Source organism: Lemur catta, chromosome X (assembly GCF_020740605.2).
Source record: "Lemur catta isolate mLemCat1 chromosome X, mLemCat1.pri, whole genome shotgun sequence".
Taxonomy (NCBI): Eukaryota; Metazoa; Chordata; class Mammalia; order Primates; family Lemuridae; genus Lemur; species Lemur catta.
Genome location: NC_059155.1, coordinates 24,039,546 through 24,062,039, shown reverse-complemented (window position 1 = coordinate 24,062,039; position 22,494 = coordinate 24,039,546). Strand labels below are relative to the sequence as shown.

Below are 22,494 nucleotides of genomic sequence, written 5' to 3'. Positions count from 1 at the left end.
GTAGAGATAGGGTCTTGCTCTTGCTCAGGCTGGTCTCAAACTCCTGAGCTCAAGCCATTGAAGGGCAGAGGGGGGAGCAGGAGTGACTCCGTGACAGGCTGAATCTCCTGACACAGGCCTAAGTTTCGGTTTCCCCAAGACGGGTGGGCCTAAGTCATGAGTTCCTGGACGAGTCCTCCTCTTCCCACCCAATGACTCTGCAAAACAGCTGGAAAAGTATTGGGACGTGGAGCACCTTGGAGCCAACCAATCAGGAGACAACTTGATCAAGCCACCTTTGAAGGAGCAAATGAACTAAGGGGGGAGGGGGAATGGTGTGCACAGCGTATGTAACCTACTGAAAGGCATAAAAGCTTAGTTTTTACCCTGGGGGGGGTCCTAGTTCGTAAAGAGACCACTGCGTTGGTGCTCTGGGACTTGGACCCTGGCTCGAGCCAGCCAATAAACTCCTTTGCCTTTTGCAGCCTTGGACTCTGCCACTCTGTTCCTGGGGCCGAACGGGGAACCGGTTCTAACACCATCCTCTCCCCTTGGCCTCCCACAGTCCTAGGATTACAGGCTTGAGCCACTGCGCTGGGCCGTGAAGGGCTTCTTTATTATCTCTTTGCCTGTTCTATTGAGTTGTTTGTATTTCTTTCATTGATTTGTAGAGGTTCTGTATATAGTCTCTGTATTTGGGCCTTTTGTGTGTTACACTGTATGTATTACAACTATCTTTTCTTATTCTTTGGCTTACATATCCACTATTGTTGACTTTTAGTGAATAGAAATTATTAATTTTAATGTAGTCAAATTTATCAATCATTTGCTTCATGATTAATATTTTTGGTGTTTAATCAGTCTTTCTTGACTCCAATAACTCTATAATCTTCTGGAAACCTAATTTTCTTATCATTTTTATGTCTTATCTACCTGGTGTTGCTTTTTGCTGTGAGGTAGGGGTTGCAATATGTGATTGTTGTTGAAGTATACGAAGAAAATCCAGCCTCACACAGATAGGTAGTTGCAGGAGGAAAATTTTCTTAGCTTTTTTGGATAATTATGCATGTTCTTCTTTGATGTCATGGCAAATAAACTACTATCGAGTGGTAGTTTCTTGATGGTTTGTTGCAACGTCAAATCCGAAACTGTATCAGTGAACAGTTTTGCTTTGTTAAATTAAAATCCATTTACCTCTCTGCGGGGAGTTAGCTATGCTCCCCGCAAAAGGGCTCAACACCTCTCTTTCACTTGGAATGGATCTTTTACTCATGCATTGTTTTGCAATTTTATGCATTGGTCAGTTGGAAAATATTGGTTTACTGAATTATGTTGTAGCTCTTCCAAATACTGACACACTTCATTGTATAATATCAAAAAATCATTCTTTATTATCATCGCTAAACTAATCAGGAAACTCTATGAATTGGGAGGTAGTCAATCCTGTGGCAGCAGAGACAAGTTTTCCAAAATTCTGGTTTTTGTGTGCAGCTTAATTTTATCATTGCCAAGAAATACTATTTTCTTTGAAGTGACAGGCTCACTTGGTTCATTTTTGAGAAAATGCCTGCCAAAGACTCATGCGTGAATAACCATAATTTGTCCGTTAGTCGTCCTTTTAAGTGAAAAATGGTGTTCCATAAAAACAAGCTAGTTCTGATAAGGAAAACCCCCATCTACTATTTAACACAACAGCCACCTGAGATCCCCACCCTTCACAGAAGACCCGTATCAACATAATACTAACCTAACACCTGGCCCATCAACTAATCTATTCCCTGGCACATCAGCATAACACTAAACCTATTACCTAGTGCAACAACTATCCTATTACCTGGTGCATCAACATAATATTAACTTTTACCTGACACATCAATCAACCTATTACCTGACAGACATTAGTCACCTGAGACCCCACCCCTGGATCACCCCGACTTAATAAAAGTGGGAAAAATTGGGTAGACAGGGCTCAAAATTTAATGACGAGACCCCTCTGAGCCCGCCAGCAAATAAACCTTGATTCTCTGACTCTCCATGTGCTGCTCAGTTTGTCCTCGGGACCACTCACTATACCACTTGCTGTAACAGTTCAGCTTACAATTCAAACAATTGCGCAAGTGCTTTTCCTGTAGACAGCCATAGTATTTGGGTGTGTGACAGGAATTCTTTATGTGAACTTCTCATCTTGTCACAGACTTTTTAAGAGACAGGGTCTTGTTTTGTTGCTCAAGCTGGAGTATAGTGGCACAATCATAGCTCGCTGCAACCTTGAACTCTTGGGCTCAAGTGATCCTCCCAACTCAGCCTCTCAAGTAGGTGGGACTACAGGTGTGCACCACCATGCCCAGCTAATTAAAAAAATTTTTTGTACAAGTGGGGTCTCATAGTATTGCCCAGGCTAGTCTCGAACTCCTGACCTCAAATGATTCTCCTGCCTTGGCCTCCCAAAGTGCTGGGATTACAGGCATGAACCACCACGCCTGGCCTTCATCAGATAGACTTAAGAGGATGTGTTCTTTAAAAAAAAAAAAAAAAAAGACATGTTCTCAGGGCTCAGGATTTAATAAAATTAAAAATAGCTTTTTAAATAACTTGTTCATTGTGGTAAAAAACATAACATTTACCTTCTTAACAATTTTAATCGAATAGTACAGGATTGTTAACTCTAAGCACAATGTTATATAGCAGTTGTCTAGATCTTTTTCAAATTCCATGACTGAAACTTTATACCCATTAAATAGTAACTCCCCATTTTCCCTCCTCCCCAGCCTCTGGCAAGCACCATGCTACTTTTTGCTTCTGTGACTTTGATGACTTTAGTTACTTCATGTAAGTGGAATCATGTGGTGTTTGTCCTTCTGAGATTGGCTTATTTCACTTAGCATACTGTCCTCAGGGTTCAGCCATGTTGTAGCACATGAAAGGATTTCCTTCATTTTTGTGGCTGGATAATGTTCCATTTCTCATATATACATATTTTCTTTATTCATTCTTCTGTCGATGGACATTAGGTTGTTTCTGCCTCTTGGCTGTTGTGAATAAAGCTATAATGAACATGAGAGTACCGATAATCTCTTTGAAATTCTGATTAGAATTCTTTTGGATAAATACCCAGAAGTGGGATTGCTGGATCTTATGGTAGTTACATTTTTAATTTTTTGAGGAATCTTCATGCTGTTTTCCATAGTGGCTACATCATTTTACATTCCCACCAGCAGTGCACAGGAGTTCAGTTTCTCCACATTATCTCTAACACTTTGTTTATTTTTTTTAAATTAATGATCATCCTGACAGGTGTGAGATGATATTGTGGTTTTGCTTTGCATTTCCCTGATGATTGGTGATCTTGAGCACCTTTTCATATAGCTTGTTGGCCATTTGTATGTTATCTTTGGGTAAATGTCTACTCAAGTCTTTTGACCATTTTTGATCATGTTGTTTATTTTTTGCTGTTGAGTTGTTGGTGTTCCTTATGTTTTGGGTTTTAACCCCATGTCAGATAAATATTTCCTTTATTCTATTGGTTGCCTTTTCACTCTGTTGATTGCTTCCTTTGCTGTGCTTCCTTTGCTGTTCTAGTTTGATGTAGCCCCACTTGTCCATTTCTGCTTTTGTTGCCTGTGCTTTTGATGTCATATCCAAGAAATCATCGCCAAGACTGATGTCATGAAGTTTTCCCCCTAATTTTTCTTCTAGGAGTTTTACAGTTTCAGGTCTTATGTTTATGTCTTTAATGCATTTTGAGTTTATTTTTGTGTATGGTTCAGTTTCATTCTTTTTTTTTTTTTTTTTTTGAGACAGAGTCTCACTCTGTTGCCTGGGCTAGAGTGCCGTGGCGTCAGCCTAGCTCATAGCAACCTCAAACTCCTGGGCTCAAGCAATCCTCCTGCCTCAGCCTCCCGAGTAGCTGGGATTACAGGCATGTGCCACCATGCTCGGCTAATTTTTTCTGTACATATTTTTAGTTGTCCAGCTAATTTCTTTCTGTTTTTTTAGTAGAGACGGGGTCTTGCTCTTGCTCAGGGTCGTGCTAAGGGTGGTCTCGAACTCCTGAGCTCAAATGATCCACCTGCCTTGGCCTCCCAGAGTGCTAGGATTACAGGTGTGAGCCACCACGCCCGGCCTCAGTTTCATTCTTTGACATGTGAACATCCAGTTTTCCCAGCACCACTGTTGAAGAGACCATCATTTCCCTATTGTGTATTCTTGGCACCCTTGTCAAAGATCAGTTGGGTTTACTTCTGGGCTCTTTATTCCATCCCATTGGTCAATATGTCTGTCTTTATGTCAATACCATACTGTTTTGATTAGTGTAGGTTTGTAATACTTTTTGAAATTGGGAAGCGTGAGGCCTCCAGTTTTGTTTGTATTTCTCAAGATTGTTTTGGCTGTTCGGGGTCTTTTGTGGTTTCATATGTATTTTAGGATTGTTTTTTATATTTCTGAAAAAGAAATGCCATTGGGATTTCAATAGGGATAGCATGGGAATCTGTAGATCACTTTGGGTAGTATGAAAATTTTAACAATGTTAAGACTTCTAGTCCATGAACATAGGATGCCTTTCCACTTTTTTGTGTCTTTAATGTCTTTTAGGAACATTTTGTAGTTTTCAGGGTACAGATCTTTTGCCTCTTTGGTGATGTTGATTCCTAAGTACTTTATTCTTTTTGATGCTGTTGTAAATGGGATTGTTGTCTTACTTTCCCTTTTGGATTGTTCATTTTTGCTGCATAGAAGCACAACTGAATTTCTCATGTTGATTTTGTAGCCTGCAGTTTTACTGAATTTATTAGTTCCAACAGGTTTTTTTTTTGGGGGGGGGTGGGATCTTTAGTGTTTTCTACATAGAAGATCATGCCATCTGTGAACAGAGATAATTTTATTTTTTCCTTTCTGATTTGGAGGCCTTTTATTTCCTTTTTTTGTCTAATTGCTCTGTCTGGGACTTCCATTGAGTATGATGTTATCAGTGGGCTTTTTATATATGGCCTTTATTATGCTGAGGTAATTTCCTTCTATTACTAGTTTGTTGAGTTTTTTTTATCATGAAATAGTGTTGAATTTTGTCAAAAGGTTTTTCTGCATCTCTTGAAGTGATTGTATACTTTTTGTCCTTTGTTCTGTTAATGTGGTATTTCACATTGATGAATTTTCATATGTTGAACAATCTTGTATCCCAGGGATATATATCACACTTGGTCATGGTGTATGATCCTTTTGATATACTGTTGAATTCAGTTTTCTAGTGTATTGTTGAGGATTTTTGCATCTATATGCATCAAAGATATTGGTTTGTAATTTTCTTGTAATGTCTTTCTGGCTTTATCCTAGAAATGCTGGCCTTATAAAATAAGTTTGGAAGTACTCTGTCCTGTCCAATTTTGGGGAAGAGTTTGAAAGGATTGGCATTAATTCTTCTTTAAATGTTCGGTAAAATGTACCAGTGAAGCCATCTGGTCCCTGGCTTTGCTTTGTTGGTAGGTTTCTGATTGCTGATTAAATTTCACTAGTTATAGATTTGTTCAGATTTCCTTTTTTTCCTTTTCTTTTTTCTTTTTCTTTTTCGAGACAGAGTCTTACTCTGTTGCCCAGGCTAGAGTGCCGTGGCATCAGCCTAGCTCACGGCAACCTCAAACTCCTGGGCTCAAGCAATCCTCCTGCTTAAGCCTCCCAAGTAGCTGGGACTACAGGTGCACACCACCACACCCAGCTAATTTTTTTTCTATTTTTAGTTGCCCAGCTAATTTTTTTCTATTTTTAGTAGAGACAGGGTCTCGCTATTGCTCAGGCTGGTCTCAAACTGCTGACCTCAAGTGATGCTCCCGCCTCTGCCTCCCAGAGTGCTAGGATTATAGGTGTGAGCCAGTGCACCCGGCCACTTCTGATTTTCTATTTCTTCATGATTCTGCCTTGGTAGGTTGTATGTTTCTAGGAATTTATCCATTTGTTCTAGGTTATCCATTTTGTTGGCATATAATCGTTCATAATACTCCCTCTTTGCTGTTTTTTAGAGACAGGGTCTTGCTCTGTTGCTCAGGCTGGAGTATAGTGGTGTAATCATAGCTCACTGTAACCTTTAATTCCTGGGCCCAGGTGATCTTCCTGCCTCAGCCTCCCAAGTAGCTGGTATTAAAGGCATGTGCCACTGCACCTGGCTCTTTCAGCACTTATGTATAAGTTGGGCATGCGCCACCAGGCTTGGCTAATTTTTTTACATTTTGTAGAGACAGGTTCTCACTATGTTGCCCAGGCTGGTCTTGAACTTCTGGACTCAAGGGATCCTCCTCCCTCGCCCTCCCAAAGTGCTGGGATTACAGCTGTGAACCACCATGCCCTGCCTATTTCTGTTTTTTTTTTTTTTTTTAAGTGATAAGGTCTTGCTATGTTGCTCAGGCTGGAGTACAGTGGCTATTCTCAGGCATGATTATAGTGCACTGCAGCCTTGAACTGGCCTCAAGGGATCCTCCCACCTCAGCCTCCTGAGTAGCTGAGATTACAGGCATGTGCCATTGCATCAGGCTCTTTCAGCGCTTGTATCTTCCCACACATTCTGGCCTGCAAGATTTTTGCTGAGACATCCACTTATAGTTTTATGTAGTTTCCCTTCTACGTGATGTGATACTTTCCTCTTGCTGCTTTTGAAATTCTCTCCTTTGTCTTGACTTCTGACAATTGGAATATAATGTATTTTGGTGTGGATTTGTTTGGTTTATCATATTTGGGATTCTTTGGGCTTCTTGAATCTGGATATCTATTTCATTCCTCAGACTTGGGTAGTTTTAGTCCATTATTTCTTAAATAACTGTTCTCTCCCTCCTTCTCCTGAAATGTTCATTATGCATATATTGGTCACCTGATGGTGTCCCGGAAGTCACTTAGACTTTCTTTACTCTCATTCTTTTTTCTTTTTGCTCCCTCCTTTGACTGGACAATTTCAAATGACCTGTCTTTGAGTTTATAGGTTCTTTCTTCTGCTTGGTGAAGTCTGCTCTTGAACTCTTGTAGTAAATCTTTCAGTTGATTCTTCAGCTCCAAAAGGTCTCCTTGGTTCTTTTTCATGTTTTTTTAAATCTCTTCATTGAAACTCTCGTTTTCATGCATCATTTTCCTGAGCTTGTTGAGCATCTTTATGATGGTTATTTTGAATTTTTTGTCAGGTAATTCATATACCTTTGTTTCTTTATGGTTGATTTCTTGAGATTTATTTTGTTCCTTTGGCTATGTCTTACCATTTTTTCATATTCCTTATAACTTTGTGTTGGCATCTGCACATTTGAAAAAATGGTAATATTAATATCTTCCAGTCTTTATGAACTGGCTTCATATAATAGAAGACCTTTATCAGTCAGCCCAGCTAGAGATTCTGTGGGCCTCTGAAACCTTTTCTGTGGATGCTGCTTCTCTGGACTCATGTATGTAAATTTCTAATAAGAAGGATTTGCTGGTTTCTTTTTTCAGGAGTTTGTAATCTCTTGCTCTCTCTGGTGTCCATCTGCTGTACCACGGGTCTTCTGAAGGAGTAGCATGCCACCCAACTCTTTTTTGTTCTCAGAAGCCCCCAGGCATCTTGAGTGTGCCAGATCTTGTCAGTACCCTGAGTCAGTCTAGTCAGAAGCCAGTCTCTCAAGTAGTCCCCACAAAAGCTAGAATGTTGGATGCATGATCTGTTCTTTTCTTTCTTTCCTGAGGGTGAGGCTGCTGAGCTGTATCCTTTGTCTGTTATAGTGTGGGTCTCTGGAGAAACAGCATATGCACCACCTAGCTCTTTTTGTTCTCAGAAACCCCCAGGCATCTAGAACATTCCAAATCCCATCTGTGTTCCAACAGGGACAAGGGAGAAAACAGTCCCTTGGTCAGCCTCCACTTCCCCCAAAATCAGACTGTTGGACATACCTGTCTTCTCTATCTCTCCTCAGGGAGCATTTGGTTGCTGGGGGGTTTAGCCTTATCTCCCTCGTGGCAGTGTGCTAGGAGGAGGGACTATGGTGAGAGTGTGGCATGAATTTTCCTGCTGGCTTCAGTGTGGCTTGTTTTGCATTTGTCTGTGGTGCAGGAGTTTCTCAGCTGGCTTCTGGATTTGTCATAAAGGGAGCTGGGTTTGTGTGTTGTTGTTGAGTGGGTGTTTTAGTAGAAGCAAGGAAAGTTAGGGATTTCCTATTCTGCCATCTTGCTGACATCACTTTTATCAAGTACATTCTTACGTAAACTGGCTTTTGTTTGTGCATGGTCATGAAAAATATAATTAAATAGTTTGGTGGCATCTTATGTGAGACTAGCTTTTTTTGTTTTGAGTTTTTGGTCATGAAGCAGTCAATGAGACAGTTTGATGCTACTGCCTTGGTACATGCTAAGGCACCAGCAGTCTTACCCTCCATTGCTGTGAATTATTATTGCAAATATCTATACAACAATAAAAAAGAAATAATGTCTTAGTATTATTTTGAATATAGTTTTGATCCTATACATCTCCAGAAAGAGTCTTGGGGGTCAGGGGTTTAAGAAGAACACGCTTAGAACCACTACTTGTTGAATTAAAGAAATTCCCTTCTATTACTGCGTATCTAAGTCATAAAACATATTTTAATGAAGAAAGCAGTGAGTGTTGTATTTTGTCGAATGCTTTTTATGCATCTTTTGAACTATTGTGTGATTTTAAAAAAAACAATGTGGTGAATTCCTTTGAAAGAGCCTTGTGTGTTTAGGATATACCCAATTTAATCTTGATATATTTTAATATTTTGTCATCTTCTTCCTGTATATGTATTTTTTAGTTTTGTTTTGAGACTGGGCCTTGCTCTGTCTCCTGGGCTAGAGGGCAGTGATGTCATCATAGCTCACTGCAACCTCAAATTCCTGGCCTCAAGCAATCCTCCTGCTTCAGCTTCCTGAGCAGCTGGGACTACAGGCATGTGCTACCACGCCTGGCTAATTTTTCTATTTTTTGTAGAGATGGGGTCTCACTATGTTGCCCAGGCTGGTCTGGAACTCCTGACCTCTATTGACCCTCCTGCCTTGGCCTCCCAAAGTGCTAGGATTATAGGCATGAGCCACTGCACCCGGCCCTATATATGTATATGCAATACTGTATGTATTTAAATACCACAAGACATTACAATTATTGTTGTTGTTATTGAGTTAGCATTCATTTAGAAATTTATCACTTTTTTCCTCATCATTTCTTGCTGCAACTCTAAGCTTCTGTCTGGAATCATTGTTCTCCTGCCCAAAGAATGTCCTTAAGCATTTCTTTTAGTATGTAAACTCAGTTTATGTTTATTTGGAGTCAGTCTTTATTTTGCCTTTCTTGGAACTGTTTTCTTTGGGTATAGAATTTTAGCTTGGCATACACTTTGTTTCACCACCTTAAAATGTATCTTTCAGCTGTCTCCAGAGTTCAGTGGTTTTGTTGAGAAGTCATGTAATGGCCCTGTGAAGATAATCTTGTCTTCTTTTTCTCAGGTGCTTGTGCAATTTTCTCTTTGGTTTTCTGTAGCTCAACTGTGATGTGCCCAGATGTGGATTTTGCTTCAGTTCTGGAAAACTGAATTCTTGGCTGTTATTTCTTCAGATATTGCTTTTGACCTAATCTCTTTTTTCTTTTTGGAATTCCAGTTAAGCATATCTCTTTTTGCTGTATCCTGTATATATTCCTATCCTTAACTATATCTACATTTTTTTTTTTTTGAGACAGAGTCTCACTCTGTTGACTGGGCTAGATTGCCGTGGCATCAGCCTAGCTCACAGCAACCTCAAACTCCTGGGTTCAAGCAATCCTCCTGCCTCAGTCTCCCAAGTACCTGGGACTACAGGCATATGCCACCACGCCCAGCTATCTTTTTCTATAGCCAGGGTCTCGCTCTTGCTCAGGCTGGTCTTGAACTCCTGACCTCAAGCAATCCTCCTGCCTTGGCACTCCCAGAGTGCTAGGATTACAGGTGTGAGCCACCGTGCTTGGCCTGTATCTAAATTAATCTAATGAAAAAATAGTCAAAATACAAGTATTTTTTGTTTTTAAACTTCATTATTGGAAAAAAATCTTAAACAGATGAGAAAGTAGAACAATATTAATAGCCCCCTAATGAAATCTTCATCCAGCTTCAACTATTAACAACTTCTGGCCAATCTTGTTTCACCTATAACTCCACCCATTTTCCCACTCTTTTGTATTATTTTGAAGCAAATAGTACTTCATCTGTAAATATTTGAACATCTATCTTCCAAAGATAAAGATCCTTTATAAAATATTCCCGTTGTCTTATGAATGTTAAATTGTTTTTATTTTTTAATTAATAACAATTTTTAAAGGTGGAGTCTTGCTATGTTACCCAGACTGGAGTGCAGTAGCTATTCACAGGCTATCATAGCACACCATGAGTTCGGATTCCTGGCCTCAAGTGATCCTCTTGCCTCAGCCTCCCAAGCAGCTGGGACTACAGAAGTGTGCCACCATGCCCAGCTATGAATGTTAAATTTTAAAATAGTTGTTTGAAACAAGATCCAAGTAAGGATCCATATGTTGTGCATAAGATGTCTCTTAAGCCTCTTTTATTTAACCTGAGGATTCTCCACCATCTTTTATTTTTCCTTGCAATTCATTTGTTAAAGAGACTGGGTCACTGTCCAGTAGAGCTTCCCATAGTTTGAATTTTGGTGATTGTATCCCTACAGTATCACTTAATATGTTCCTCTGTTGTCTTTATTTCCTGTAAATTGGTAGTTGGATCTAGATGGCTTGATCAGATTTTGGTTCATGCTTTTTTTTTTTTTTTTGTTTTTAAAGACAACTTCATAGGTGGGCAGTGTGTTCTTTCATCAGAATCAGGGGGTACTTAACATTTGATAGTCTCTTTTTGTAAGAGCCATTGATAGCTGCCTAGATTCTTTAATTTATTAGGGATCTTAAAATGGTGATCTAATTTTTCATCCTTTATTAACTAAAATAGATCAATACAGAGAAATTCCTTATCTACCATTGGGTTACCCACTTTCATATATGAGAGACAAAATAAATGCTTGATTAAAAATATTTACTTGCCGGTTTGCAGAGTAAGTAATGATTTGATTTACTAGCATCCTCTAGTTCTGACCAGTTAGGGTATTTAGGTTTGTTCTATCATAACTAACACATTAAAACATATCTGATACATTTCCATATATTTTTAATTGCTATAATTTGCTGTCTAAGAGTCATCTAGTGTTAGAAATTGATACAGATCATTTCTCTTTTATTTTAGTTTGCATTTATGCCGGATCCTAAGTGAAAATAAAAGCCATGATAGTTCGACTTACAGAGGTAAGATTTAAAAAAGTATCATAGATGTCATTTTTGGCTTGATTAAAATTAATAACTATCCTGCTTTCTATTCCTTGTTATACATAACAAAAGATATAAGATCACATTATATAAAGGTTTTATATGAATGCATTATAGTCAGGATTAAAACTATAGTTACAGTAAGAGTATATATCTCTGTATATCAATGTTATTTGATATGCATTATAGTCATATGATATTGCTTGGCTTTTGTAATTGGGCCTTGGTATATTTAGCTAAATTTCAGCAGTTGTTAGCGTTATCAGTTACAAATGTGAGAGAAAAGATAGCATGGGAAGAAAAACTGTTCTGATCTTTGTGCGCTAGAAAATTTCCAGAAACTGAGGTTCATTGTTTTTGCTAAAGCTGGTTATGTTCAGATGGTATCTGGGGATCTTGTTAAAGGCAGTTGTCATGGAAAACACTAAAACAAAGGAGTTGTTTATAGCATATCACAAATGTGATTTATTAAGTAAAATGTTATGTAATTAAACAGGATGTAAATTTTCAATAATTTAGTTTTAAAGGATTTTATTATTTAACATTTCATTAATTTAAAATTAGGCATATGGATTTGGCAAAGGAGGGGCAAAAATAACAGTTGTATCTAGTAAGATTAAAGCATTTTCATATGTAGCTTTTGTTCAGGGTAAAACCTGTAATGTTTTTTTCCATATGGAAAATGCATTTTTATAACCAATATTCTATTTTAAGTCAAAAATCGTTAGATAAAATTTATTATAGTTATTGAAATTATGCTCTTGTGACTAGAAGATTAAGAACAGATTTTTTATATATGTTTACTTTTGTTCTATCAAATTAAATAAGACTTTAAATATGACTGTAATAGGAGATGATACACTTTTTTTTTTTTTTGAGATGAGGTCTCACTCTGTTGCCCAGGATGGAGTGCAGTGGTGCAATCATATCTCACTGCAGCTTCGAACTCCTGGGCTCAAGTGATCCTCCTGCCTCAGCCTCCTGAGTAGCTGGGATTACAGGTGTGTGCCACCATGTCCAGCTGGAGAGGATATACTTTTTAAAGAACACTTGGATGTGTGAGTGGAAGATATTTTCTTAACAAACAAGGAAGCCATTTTTTTCCTGTCATTTGGGTGAGATCTTAACACTCCTTAGCCTGCCCTCCTCAAAATTATTCTCTTATTCATGCTTTTTATACAATTATGTGATCACTCATGAAGATTTTTGGGGCCCATATACAGTAATGTGTTCTTATTTAATTTAGTTGACTATCAGAAGTGCAAGAATGTACAAAAAGACTTCCTTTCTGAAAACACTTGGATACTTAATCTTTTTTCTTCCCCATGTTTAAAATTAGTTTTTAACTTTTCAGTTTCATCTTGTTTGTTTGAAATTTTAAGTGGATAAAATATGAGAATTCTCAAAAAACTATAAAGTAAATAGCATAACACAGCATGACTCTACTCTTTCAGTTTTAAATGGGACTGTGTGGATTTTTAATAACTTAGATTATTGTTAATTTGCATGGTTGTTCTGATTCACATATGAAACCAAAAATAATTATGAGTGTGGCCTGACTGGCTGAATTGCCAGTGCTTTCCTTTTCTTACACCTGCCTGCTTCCTCAACACAGACACTCTGGCTAATCTCTGTCAATAGTCACACTTTGGTTTGTGGGTCCCATTTGGTAGTCCATGCAGGAAACTGTCATTTCTTCAGAATTTCCTTTGTTCTGTCTTAGGAGGATTGAGTTTGGGTAGTGTTCCCTTTGACCTTTCCCTTTCTATCCTTCCCTTGCACACACTACTACTTGTATCTTTTACAGGAAACCACCAGTAAAACAACATTGTAATGATTGCTGATAAACATGAATGGTACTAGTGATCATTAGACATAACCAAGAGCTGGTATCTTCAACATTCAAACTCCACAAAAAACTTTAAAGAATCTCTAGCACTCCCTTCTAGTGGGTATTCTTAAAACTACTGTTTCTGAAATGTTAGCATTAAGATAGAATCTTTCATTCATTTGTTTTGTATATAAGTGTTGTAAGTTTTCCTCCCCATTGTAAATGTAAATGAAAGTTTTTCAATTCCAGTATAGATTTTATAGGCTTCTGCGGAGCTAGCCTGATAGTCTTAAAGCACTACTTGTAGTTTCTATGGATAAAATACAACATGAGTTCCTAACCACTCTTAAATAGGCACTTAGAAAACTTGTGAATTAGAGACTATCTTTGCCACTTTGTGTTTACAGTGTGATTGTTTTTATGTCATGTTACTGTCAGCAAAATGACCCTGGCCATTTATCCTCTATTTTAATCTCCTACTGTGATTAAGATTAAAATTCCCTATGAACACTAGCGAACATATTCTTATGGGAACTTAGTTTATAATAATCAGCTGTTTTGTCTTTCTAAGTGATTACTTAAAAAAAATCTTTGTCATATGGATAATTTTAAATAAGTATATGTTGTAAAGCATTTTATTAATGGAAACGCAAAGCATGAAATTGACCTCATATTCCTACCTTACCAACAAATAGAAACTTTTTCCTTTTTATATAGTTTATTTGAAAGCATAATGAAGGTATAATATATTTAATCATGAATACTTCATAAACAATTGAGATAATCTGGCTATTTTTCTTGAGCAAGTGACTTAATGGACAGATTAATGTCACTGCAAAACAGTATTTGGTTAAAGGGAGATTGATACACATTTTGATTTCTATTATATTCCTTTGTTGTGACCAGTAGTTATACTAAGGGAGAAGAATTTTAAATGTTTGATTTTTTTTAATGTGCTAATTTGCCCTGAAATTTTGAATCCACCCCAAAGGGGATTATAACTAGACTTTATTTTACATTGGTGTTTTTAGAGCTGCTTGTTTTACTACTTTTAATGATCGGAAGGAGGTAAAGTTTTTAGCATATGGGATTAAAGGAAAAGACCAGAAGGAAGAGGTGTTCACCTGATCACTAACTCTCCTGTCCCCTCAAAACAAAAAAATCTTCAGGAAAGGGGGCTATGGTAATTAATAGTGAATGGGGATTTTGTGCTTGACAGTTCTCACAGAACTGCCATTTTATGTATGTGTATACATATGTATTTATTTTTTGTTTGAATTCTGATGGACATTGAAGAGAAAAAAAAGATTTGGGGAGAAATTTCTCTGACAGTAGGATATCGGTAAAACTTAGTGTTATATTTACTGCTATTCCTTACTTGTCACTATAGTCCTGAGGTTGAATTGAGTGTAATATGAATATATATAGAAAAATCTGTGAAGTCTGCTGGTGAGGAAGCTGGTTTTAGTTTATATCTACTTGCTGGAGTTCTGTGCAGTAATTGAAAATAATTATGGAGACTTTAGTAGCATGAAAAAATGCTTTTAAAAGTGTTTTTTTTGGGAATCAGAATACCATAAGATGTGCACAGTGAATTCAAATATGTAAAATCTGTAGATACACAGAAAAAGACTAGAAAGGAATGTTCAAACTGTAGTTATATTACAGTAGTGGAAGGATGGTTAACTTTTTAAAAAAAAATTTAGTGTTGTATTTTTGTGAAAATAAAAGGAAACTGCTAGAAAAAAGCATTGGAAGTATATTCTCTTATTTTGATGTTTATAATAATTCTGAGAAGTAGGAAATATATGGATTTTTCCCCCAGAGAGTATACCTTTCATGTTCAAGAGACTGTGTCCTTACACTATTTCTTTTATGTTTAACAGATTTCCAGCAAGCTCTCTATGAGTTGTCATACCATGTTATTAAAGGAAATCTAAAACATGAACAGGCATCTAATGTTCTTAATGACATTAGTGTAAGTATATATATTTTGTAACACTTAATTATTACATATATCTTTTTGCCTTTGATACAGAGATCTTTGGAGTACATAACTTGCGTTTTATTTTATTCAAAATTATAGTAGTGGCTGTTTTAAGGTAATATTGGTAAGCCATTTTTACTAGACAGGAATAAAGATATTTTAATCTTTTTATCAGTTATGAGTAAAGCAGAAAATACTAGGTAAGCTGGGAGGACTCCCCCACCCACAAACCTTGCACTATAATGAAATCAAGGTATCTTTCATTAAAAATGCTACTTGAAAAAGTAAATTGGCTAAAATGGTTTTCTTCCAGTATAGCATAATGAGCCATTTTTTGTTTGTAATTATGTTTAGTAACTAAATATTTTTTAAAAATTCAAGATTAAATTATTTTAAACTGTGGTTGCCTAGCTCTAACATTCACTTGCTGCTAGTTTTCATCTGCTTGCTGTTTGCTTTTGAAAATATTAACTAGATTTTTTTAAAACTTTAAGTAGTTATTCTGTTTCACTTTTTCATTTATTGAAGAATTTAAATTAGATTCAGGCCAGATCGTGGTTTGGTGTTTGAATTGGAAGATGGGGTTTCAAATTGGAAACCAGTAGTTAAGCTTGAGGTTTTACAAGTGGTGTCCTATTCTGTTATTATCAGGCTGGTTTTTAAACTTGTATATAAATAAAATTATCTGTTCAGTTCAGAACCGCTTTTATAATAAGTATTATTGAAGGGAAATCTGGAGCTTCTTGGCCTCAGTATGAATTTCCCTTGTTGTGTTGCTTTAAACTTCTGTAACCTTTTCTATTATATGATTTTTGTGCTTTCCCAGGGATAGTCTTAAGGAAATTCTAAGTTTAGCTGTTGTGATTTTCCACCCCATATTGGGGTGTGTTTGAGCAGTAGGGCTTCAGTGAGTTTCCCTTTTATCCCTAAACTGTCTCTGTCTGATAACAGCACATTAGTTTATGTTGGAATAGTCTATTTTTTAAAGTTAATATTCCATCATTGAAGACTCTTGTCTTGCTCTGTTTCTGGTCTTCAAGTAGCCTAAGTACTTGCATTCAAGTAGACATAGCCAGAGTTCATACACCTTAAGAAACTTGAGACTAAAATCTGATCGACAATTATTTAATTCTGTAAATTGGGCATTGGTATAGGTTTTAGTGTATTTTATGGAATATAATTCTAATTCTTTTTCCGTTTATTGAAAATGAATAGTCCAAATGAACTTTATGTGTTTTTGGTTCTTAGATTCTCCTTTCTTTGGAGTACTTAATTATATCTTTATGTATACTTCTGCAGCTTGATTGTCTTTGCCATGGCTTTCTCATAGTACTGTACCCTGTCCATTATCTTAGCCACGGAAGCATAATCTTGTGTGTCTCCTTGCATTTGCCAGTTTTTTCTTTAGAATTTCTTTTAGGCTGTGAAAATAGGCTACTCTTAGGGTTGCTACAGTGCCTGCAAACTGCTAATTGCAATAAATGAACTGTGATCCTTACTAATGGAAAAATGGCTCAAAAATTGAGCATGAGATTGGGAAGTCAGGAGACAAATCTAGAATAATGCTGAGTTTTTCATTCAGAAATAGGGGATTTGGGGCTATTTTCTGCAGAGGCTACAAACAAGAATGAAGAAAAAATAAAAATAGGTTTTGGTCTTTATAATTTTCATGTTTAGAGAATCTTGAGTTATAGAACAATAGCTTTTTTTTTTTTAAGAGACAAGACAGTGACACAACCATAGCTCACTGTAACCTTGAACTCCTGGGCTCAAGTGATCCTCCTGCCTAAACCTAATTAGCAGCTGGGGCTACAGGTGTGCGTCACCATGCCTGGCTAATTAATTTTTTTTTTTTTTTTTTTAAGAAACAGGATCTCTCTGTTGCTTAGGCTGCTCTTGAACTCCTGGGCTGAAGCGATCCTCCTGCCTCAGCCTCCCAAAGTGCTGGGATTATAGGCATGAGCCACTGTGCTTGGCCCAGAACAACATCTTTTAACTGGTTTTGTATTTTTTAAATTTCTGTTCTTCTGATACCACTATGATTTTTGTATACATCAAGTGTTGACTTAGGCATGAGCACAACATTTAAAGTTTTGGATGAAAAATGTGCCATTGTTAATAGTCTTCTTTTAGATAGGCGTGAGATACTCTAAATTCCACTGGTTTCTAACATGAAACTTCATTGGAAAAATGTTATTCATTTGTCTTCTTTAATATTTCCTAAAGTGCTTATTTAGGTTTCTGTTTTTTAATCAAGTTACTTCATGGTAGACATTTAAACATTTTTCCTTTACTGTTATCTCCTTTTTACTGCAAAACTTAACTTGAAGAATATTAATATTTGTCAACGTAATGATGTTGGGGGTTTGTTAGTGTTTAAGTTTCACTGAAGGGTATTATTCTGAAACTGTAATACTTGGTTGTGTGCTGTTCTGGTATTTACTGTAATTATATTTTTAAAATTAGGAATTTCGAGAGGATATGCCTTCCATTCTTGCAGATGTATTCTGCATATTAGGTAGGTATTAAGCTTTTATTTCAACTGTAACATAATGCTGTTTGGTAAATTGATGTACTGTTAAATAAAATGTTTTATTTGAAACTCAGAATTTTACAAATGTTTCTATGAATCTAGAAGCAAATTGTTTTTACTTTACACAGAATTTTGTATTTTAAGTCAAATTTTGTCATTATAGTCACCGTTTATAAATTAGCTTTAGAATGTAATTCAAATTGAGTTTTTGACAATATATATTTATATAAATTTGAGCTAAATTAAGTTATTTCAAGTAAAAAAGCCAAGTTTTCCAGTAAAAAAGCCATTTCAGTCATTGTTAGTCTGAATTGTTTAGATGTTAGTAACTAAATAATTAATCTTATTCAATACAGGTTTTCAATGAATGATGCCCTTATCTCAAATTTAGGACACTCGAGATACTTTGCTGTTAGACTCTTTTTTTTTTTTTGGGACAGAGTCTCTCTCTGTTGCCCAAGCTAGAGTGCTGTGGTGTCAGCCTAGCTCACAGCAACCTCAAACTCCTGGGCTCAAGCAATCCTCCTGCCTCAGCCTCCCGAGTAGCTGGGACTACAGGCATGTGCCACCATGCCTGGCTAATATTTTCTATATATTTTTAGTTGTCCAGCTAATTTCTTCCTATTTTTAGTAGAGACGGGGTCTTGCTCTTGTTTAGGCTGATCTTGAACTCCTGAGCTCAAACGATCCTCCCGCCTCGGTCTCCCAGAGTGCTAGGATTACAGGCATGAGCCACCGTGCCCAGCCTGTTATACTCTTTTGAGTCTTAATTTTAGAAAAAGCAAGAAGAGCCAAAGTAATCAAGAGTACTTTTGAGGATGAAAAACCAGCTTTGGAAATAGCAGCTTCTCTATTTGTCCAGAATAAATAAGAATTCATACAAGATAAAAAAGGAATATTTCTTTGACTTAGAACAAAAGGTGGCCTGGCGTGGTAGCTCATGCCTGTAATCCTAGCACTCTGGGAGGCTGGAGGATCACTTGAGGTCAGGAGTTTGAGACCAGCCTGAACAAGAACAAGACCCTGTCTCTACTAAAAATAGAAAAAAATTAGCCAGGCATGGTGGTGCATGCCTATAGTCCCAGCTACTCTGGAGGCTGAGGCAGGAGGATCCCTTGAGCCCGGGAGTTTTAGGTTGCTGTGAGCTAGGCTGATGCCATGGCACTCTAGCCTAGGGCAACAGAGTGAGACTCTGTCTCCCAAAAAAAAAAAAAAAAAAAAAAAAGAACAAAAGGTGGTATCCTCCTTGGGAAGCATGGATTTAAAAAATAATCTGTATTACAAATTTATTTTTCTAATTTTAGATCTGGATTAAAGTAACTTTGAGCATAGTTTTCCCCATCAATCTTGTGCTTTCTATTACTTTATAACTTTGACTCTAACAGAAAACATTGCCAGACATTATCATATTCACTTTAAAATAAAACTTATCCTCTGAAGGTTTGTCAAACTGGAATGAATTATTTTAGCTCATTAATCTTAATTCCTAGAATTAGATAAATTACCTAGATGTCTTACTGAGAATCTAGAATTTGGTCTCAAAAAATACAAATGCTGGTGCTTGATTGTTCAGGATGTTCCAGATTTCATAACAGTGGTAATGTTGGCAACAGGTCAAAATATATGTGGACTGTGAGTGATAAATGAAAAGAGTAGACCATTGATGAGATGACAATATGTCTCAGTTTTGTATTGTTTTCCTTGTCATGATTATTAATAGTTCCCTCTTTCACTCTCAAAACTGTCCTGGATTGGATGATAAAGTATATGTTCTTGCTGCCTATTGGATCGATTGATTTATGCCAACCAGAAAAACCTTTTAAGCTTAGTTTTTGAATTATCTTTAGGCACTAAAGATACTACATTATTTTACAAATAAATATAATGTGAAACAAGTTTCAATTTAAAAAATTGTTTTTACTCTAAATTTGTAAGACTGAAAGATTGATTTGTAGGTAACATTTTGTGGAAGCTGTTCCTTGATAGTGTCAGGAGTGTATTTTATGTCTGTCTTTGGATAATCATCAATTATCAGCTTAACTAGTTCCAGTAATTTCTTTATTGACCTATTTTATTAGGATATATTTTCCCTTCATAGTTATTTAGTAATATGAATTATTATTACAAGTCATTGCTTTTTACTAGTAACATGAATTCATGAAGATGATGTTTGGTTGCTCTTGGGAAATTTCTTTTAGCCTATCCAGTCCATTTTTACAAGCAAGATTAGGATGGCAACCTTGGAAAGAGAATTTCCCTCACCTGCCCCCTCACCCACACCCCCACCCTTGGCAGGAAAAAAATTGATCCAAGGGTGACCCCAGATCAAGGTAGGGGAATAGGAGTAAGAATGCAAGCTATCTCTAATAATGATGATGATGATAATGATAATAGTAATAATTGTAAGTGCTACTTTTGGAGCACCTTCCATGTTTCTAGGCATTGTGTTAAGCATTTAATTTCATTTTAATCTTCACAGTACCTTCTGTAGGGTAGGTATACAGATCAGAAAAATGAGGTTCAGAGAAGTGGTGATATTTCAAGGCCACATAGCCAGTAAGGCAGAATCTGAACCTGGATCCCTTTGGCTCCACAGCCCGTGGTCTGTTTACTACATCATGTTGTCTTTCTAATATGTTAAGAGTTATAAGGGAAATCAGTGCTGTTGTATGTTCCAGGTTAAGAGAACAACTTTCTTTAATAGACTGATCATGTGAGGGTGTGCATGAATGCTATAGCAAGTAATCTGAAAGGGGGGAGTCTGATGTAACGTGATGTGCTGATGGGACCTCAGAGCTGGGGTAGATAGTTGGTGATATTGGGGACTAGAGTTGAAAATGGCTGAGGGCTTTTTAGTAAAATCATATGCAATTAAAGAGAACTTATTCAGGGTAGAGTAGTATGGGATAATAAATGAGTTTATTAGAACCAGAAAACCAGATAACAGGGTGAAAACTGTGAGTTCCTGAAAAGGACTAGTGAAATACACACACAGATTAAAACATTGGTTTAGCACCAGCTTCCCCACAAAAGTGATTTGGGTGCATGGAGCAGATTAACACATTGACTGCCACACTAGAAAAAAAATTTTTTTCCTTGGGGCCATGGTGTTTTATTATGAAAATAGGATAAAAACTTTGAAAACAAAATGATCCTTTGTAATGTAATGAAAAATTTGTTATTTTTTATTGTTTTCTCTGTGTGAGTTATATGCAACTTGAAAAATAGTTCACGTGGCTCCCAAGGTGAAGAGATGTGTGAGTTACATATGCTTCACAAGGCTCTGGGCTCAAAACTAGCATGAGTTAAATATAACTCACATGGCAGTTAATGTGTTAAGAGTCTTAATGAGAAATTGAGATTGTACTGCAATTTACATTGCATAAAATATACCCTAAAATTTCCTTAATACACTTGAGCTGTGTGCTTAGGTACAGTGGCCACGATATGGGGAAGTGGTAACCCTCCGAGAAGGGAAAGTGGAGAAGGGCCAGGAAAATGTGGATATGTTTGATGATAAGTCCCCTTTTCTTTTGATTCTCAGTGTTGATAGTAGAACATGTAGAGGACACTTCTTATTATTTCACTAAAACTGGTGCCTCTTTTTATAGCACTTTCTAAACTAATCAGTTGACTTTAAAAATAGGTTAATAGTATGTAATCAGTCAGTTAAAGTAATAATCCTGAGATCAATTTTGTTTGTAATCCTACCCATCCTGGCTGAAACTTTTGATGCTTGGCATTTAGTGCTAATTGTTTTATATCCTCCACACCCCAAATCAAAATTTTCTCAATAATTAAATGAAACTCGAGGTCTAAGTTTTTAAATATTTCAGTAGGAAGAAAATGAAAATCTTGAATAAATTTTTGTTTCCTGACTAGAATTATAATTCAAAATAGGATGTTAAAAATATCTTTTAATATTGTCTTTTCACAGGGGTGGTGACCAGGTAGCTTGGCTAGAACATGTTAGTTAGACCAAGGTGCTTAAAGTTAAGGGTTTGGTCTTTAGGAGTATTAGGATCTTTAGATTTAGAAGACCTCTTTTTTGTCTCCCATTCAACTTTCCACTTAAGGAAAGAATCTGTTTTTAAGCATCTACAAGTTATCGTTTAAACTTTGCTTGAATATTTCCTTTTTTGAAAACAATATTTTTTTGAAACTTTGTTGCTTCTGGTGCCACGGCTGGTAGCTTCTGTGTAGTTGACTTAGCATTTTATGGACATGTTTTAGGTCACAGGCTCATTCTCCAATTTCAGGAGAAATTAAAGCATTCTTTGTGCATATGAAGGATATCTCATGTTACCACAGTTTTAAATTTTTCCAAATTCAGTTTGAGACATTTTAAAATTAGCTAGTTTTAAAGAAGATAAGTATCTTATTTTAGTGCTAGAGTCTAAAATAATCAGACTTTCATCTTTTTTTTCTTCATCATTATAGATATTGAGACAAATTGTTTAGAAGAAAAAAGCAAGAGAGACTATTTTACACAGTTGGTATTAGCATGTTTGGTAAGTTTTAAAAAATACTTTCTCTTTTTAAAATTTGTATTGAGCAGTTGTAATCACAGTTAAGTTAATGGATGAGTATATTGACATTCAGTTGACCATTATCAGGTGAGATTTGGGTTTTGAAATGGAATGTTTTCTGAAATTAAACATGCTATTTCTGTGAAATAAGCATGTTATCTATCATCACTTAAATTATCTATACATATGAAACCTTTGGTGATATTCTTGACCTAATAATTTCCTAAGAAAAAGGTAAGCATCTATAAAGTAAGTAGAAATGATTGTAGACAGGTTTTAAACTGAAAATTTTTTCACAAATTCTTTATTAGGCAAAGGAGA

At 36.4% G+C, this 22,494-nt stretch overlaps 1 protein-coding gene across 10 annotated transcripts in view; it reads left to right on the top strand.

Annotated features, from left to right (window-relative positions):
* THOC2 (THO complex 2) overlaps positions 1-22,494 on the top strand; it is a 112,803-nt gene that overhangs the window by 7,979 nt on the left and 82,330 nt on the right. For all 10 annotated transcript variants that reach the window (XR_006731785.1, XR_006731786.1, XM_045538827.1 and 7 more), the window contains exons 2-5: positions 11,214-11,272; positions 15,011-15,102; positions 17,578-17,629; positions 22,085-22,155. Coding sequence is in view for 8 of the 10 variants with exons in the window: in XM_045538827.1 (XP_045394783.1) it covers positions 11,214-11,272; positions 15,011-15,102; positions 17,578-17,629; positions 22,085-22,155 (274 nt within the window). In the remaining 2 variants the exon portion in view is untranslated. The remainder of the gene's footprint in view (positions 1-11,213; positions 11,273-15,010; positions 15,103-17,577; positions 17,630-22,084; positions 22,156-22,494) is intronic.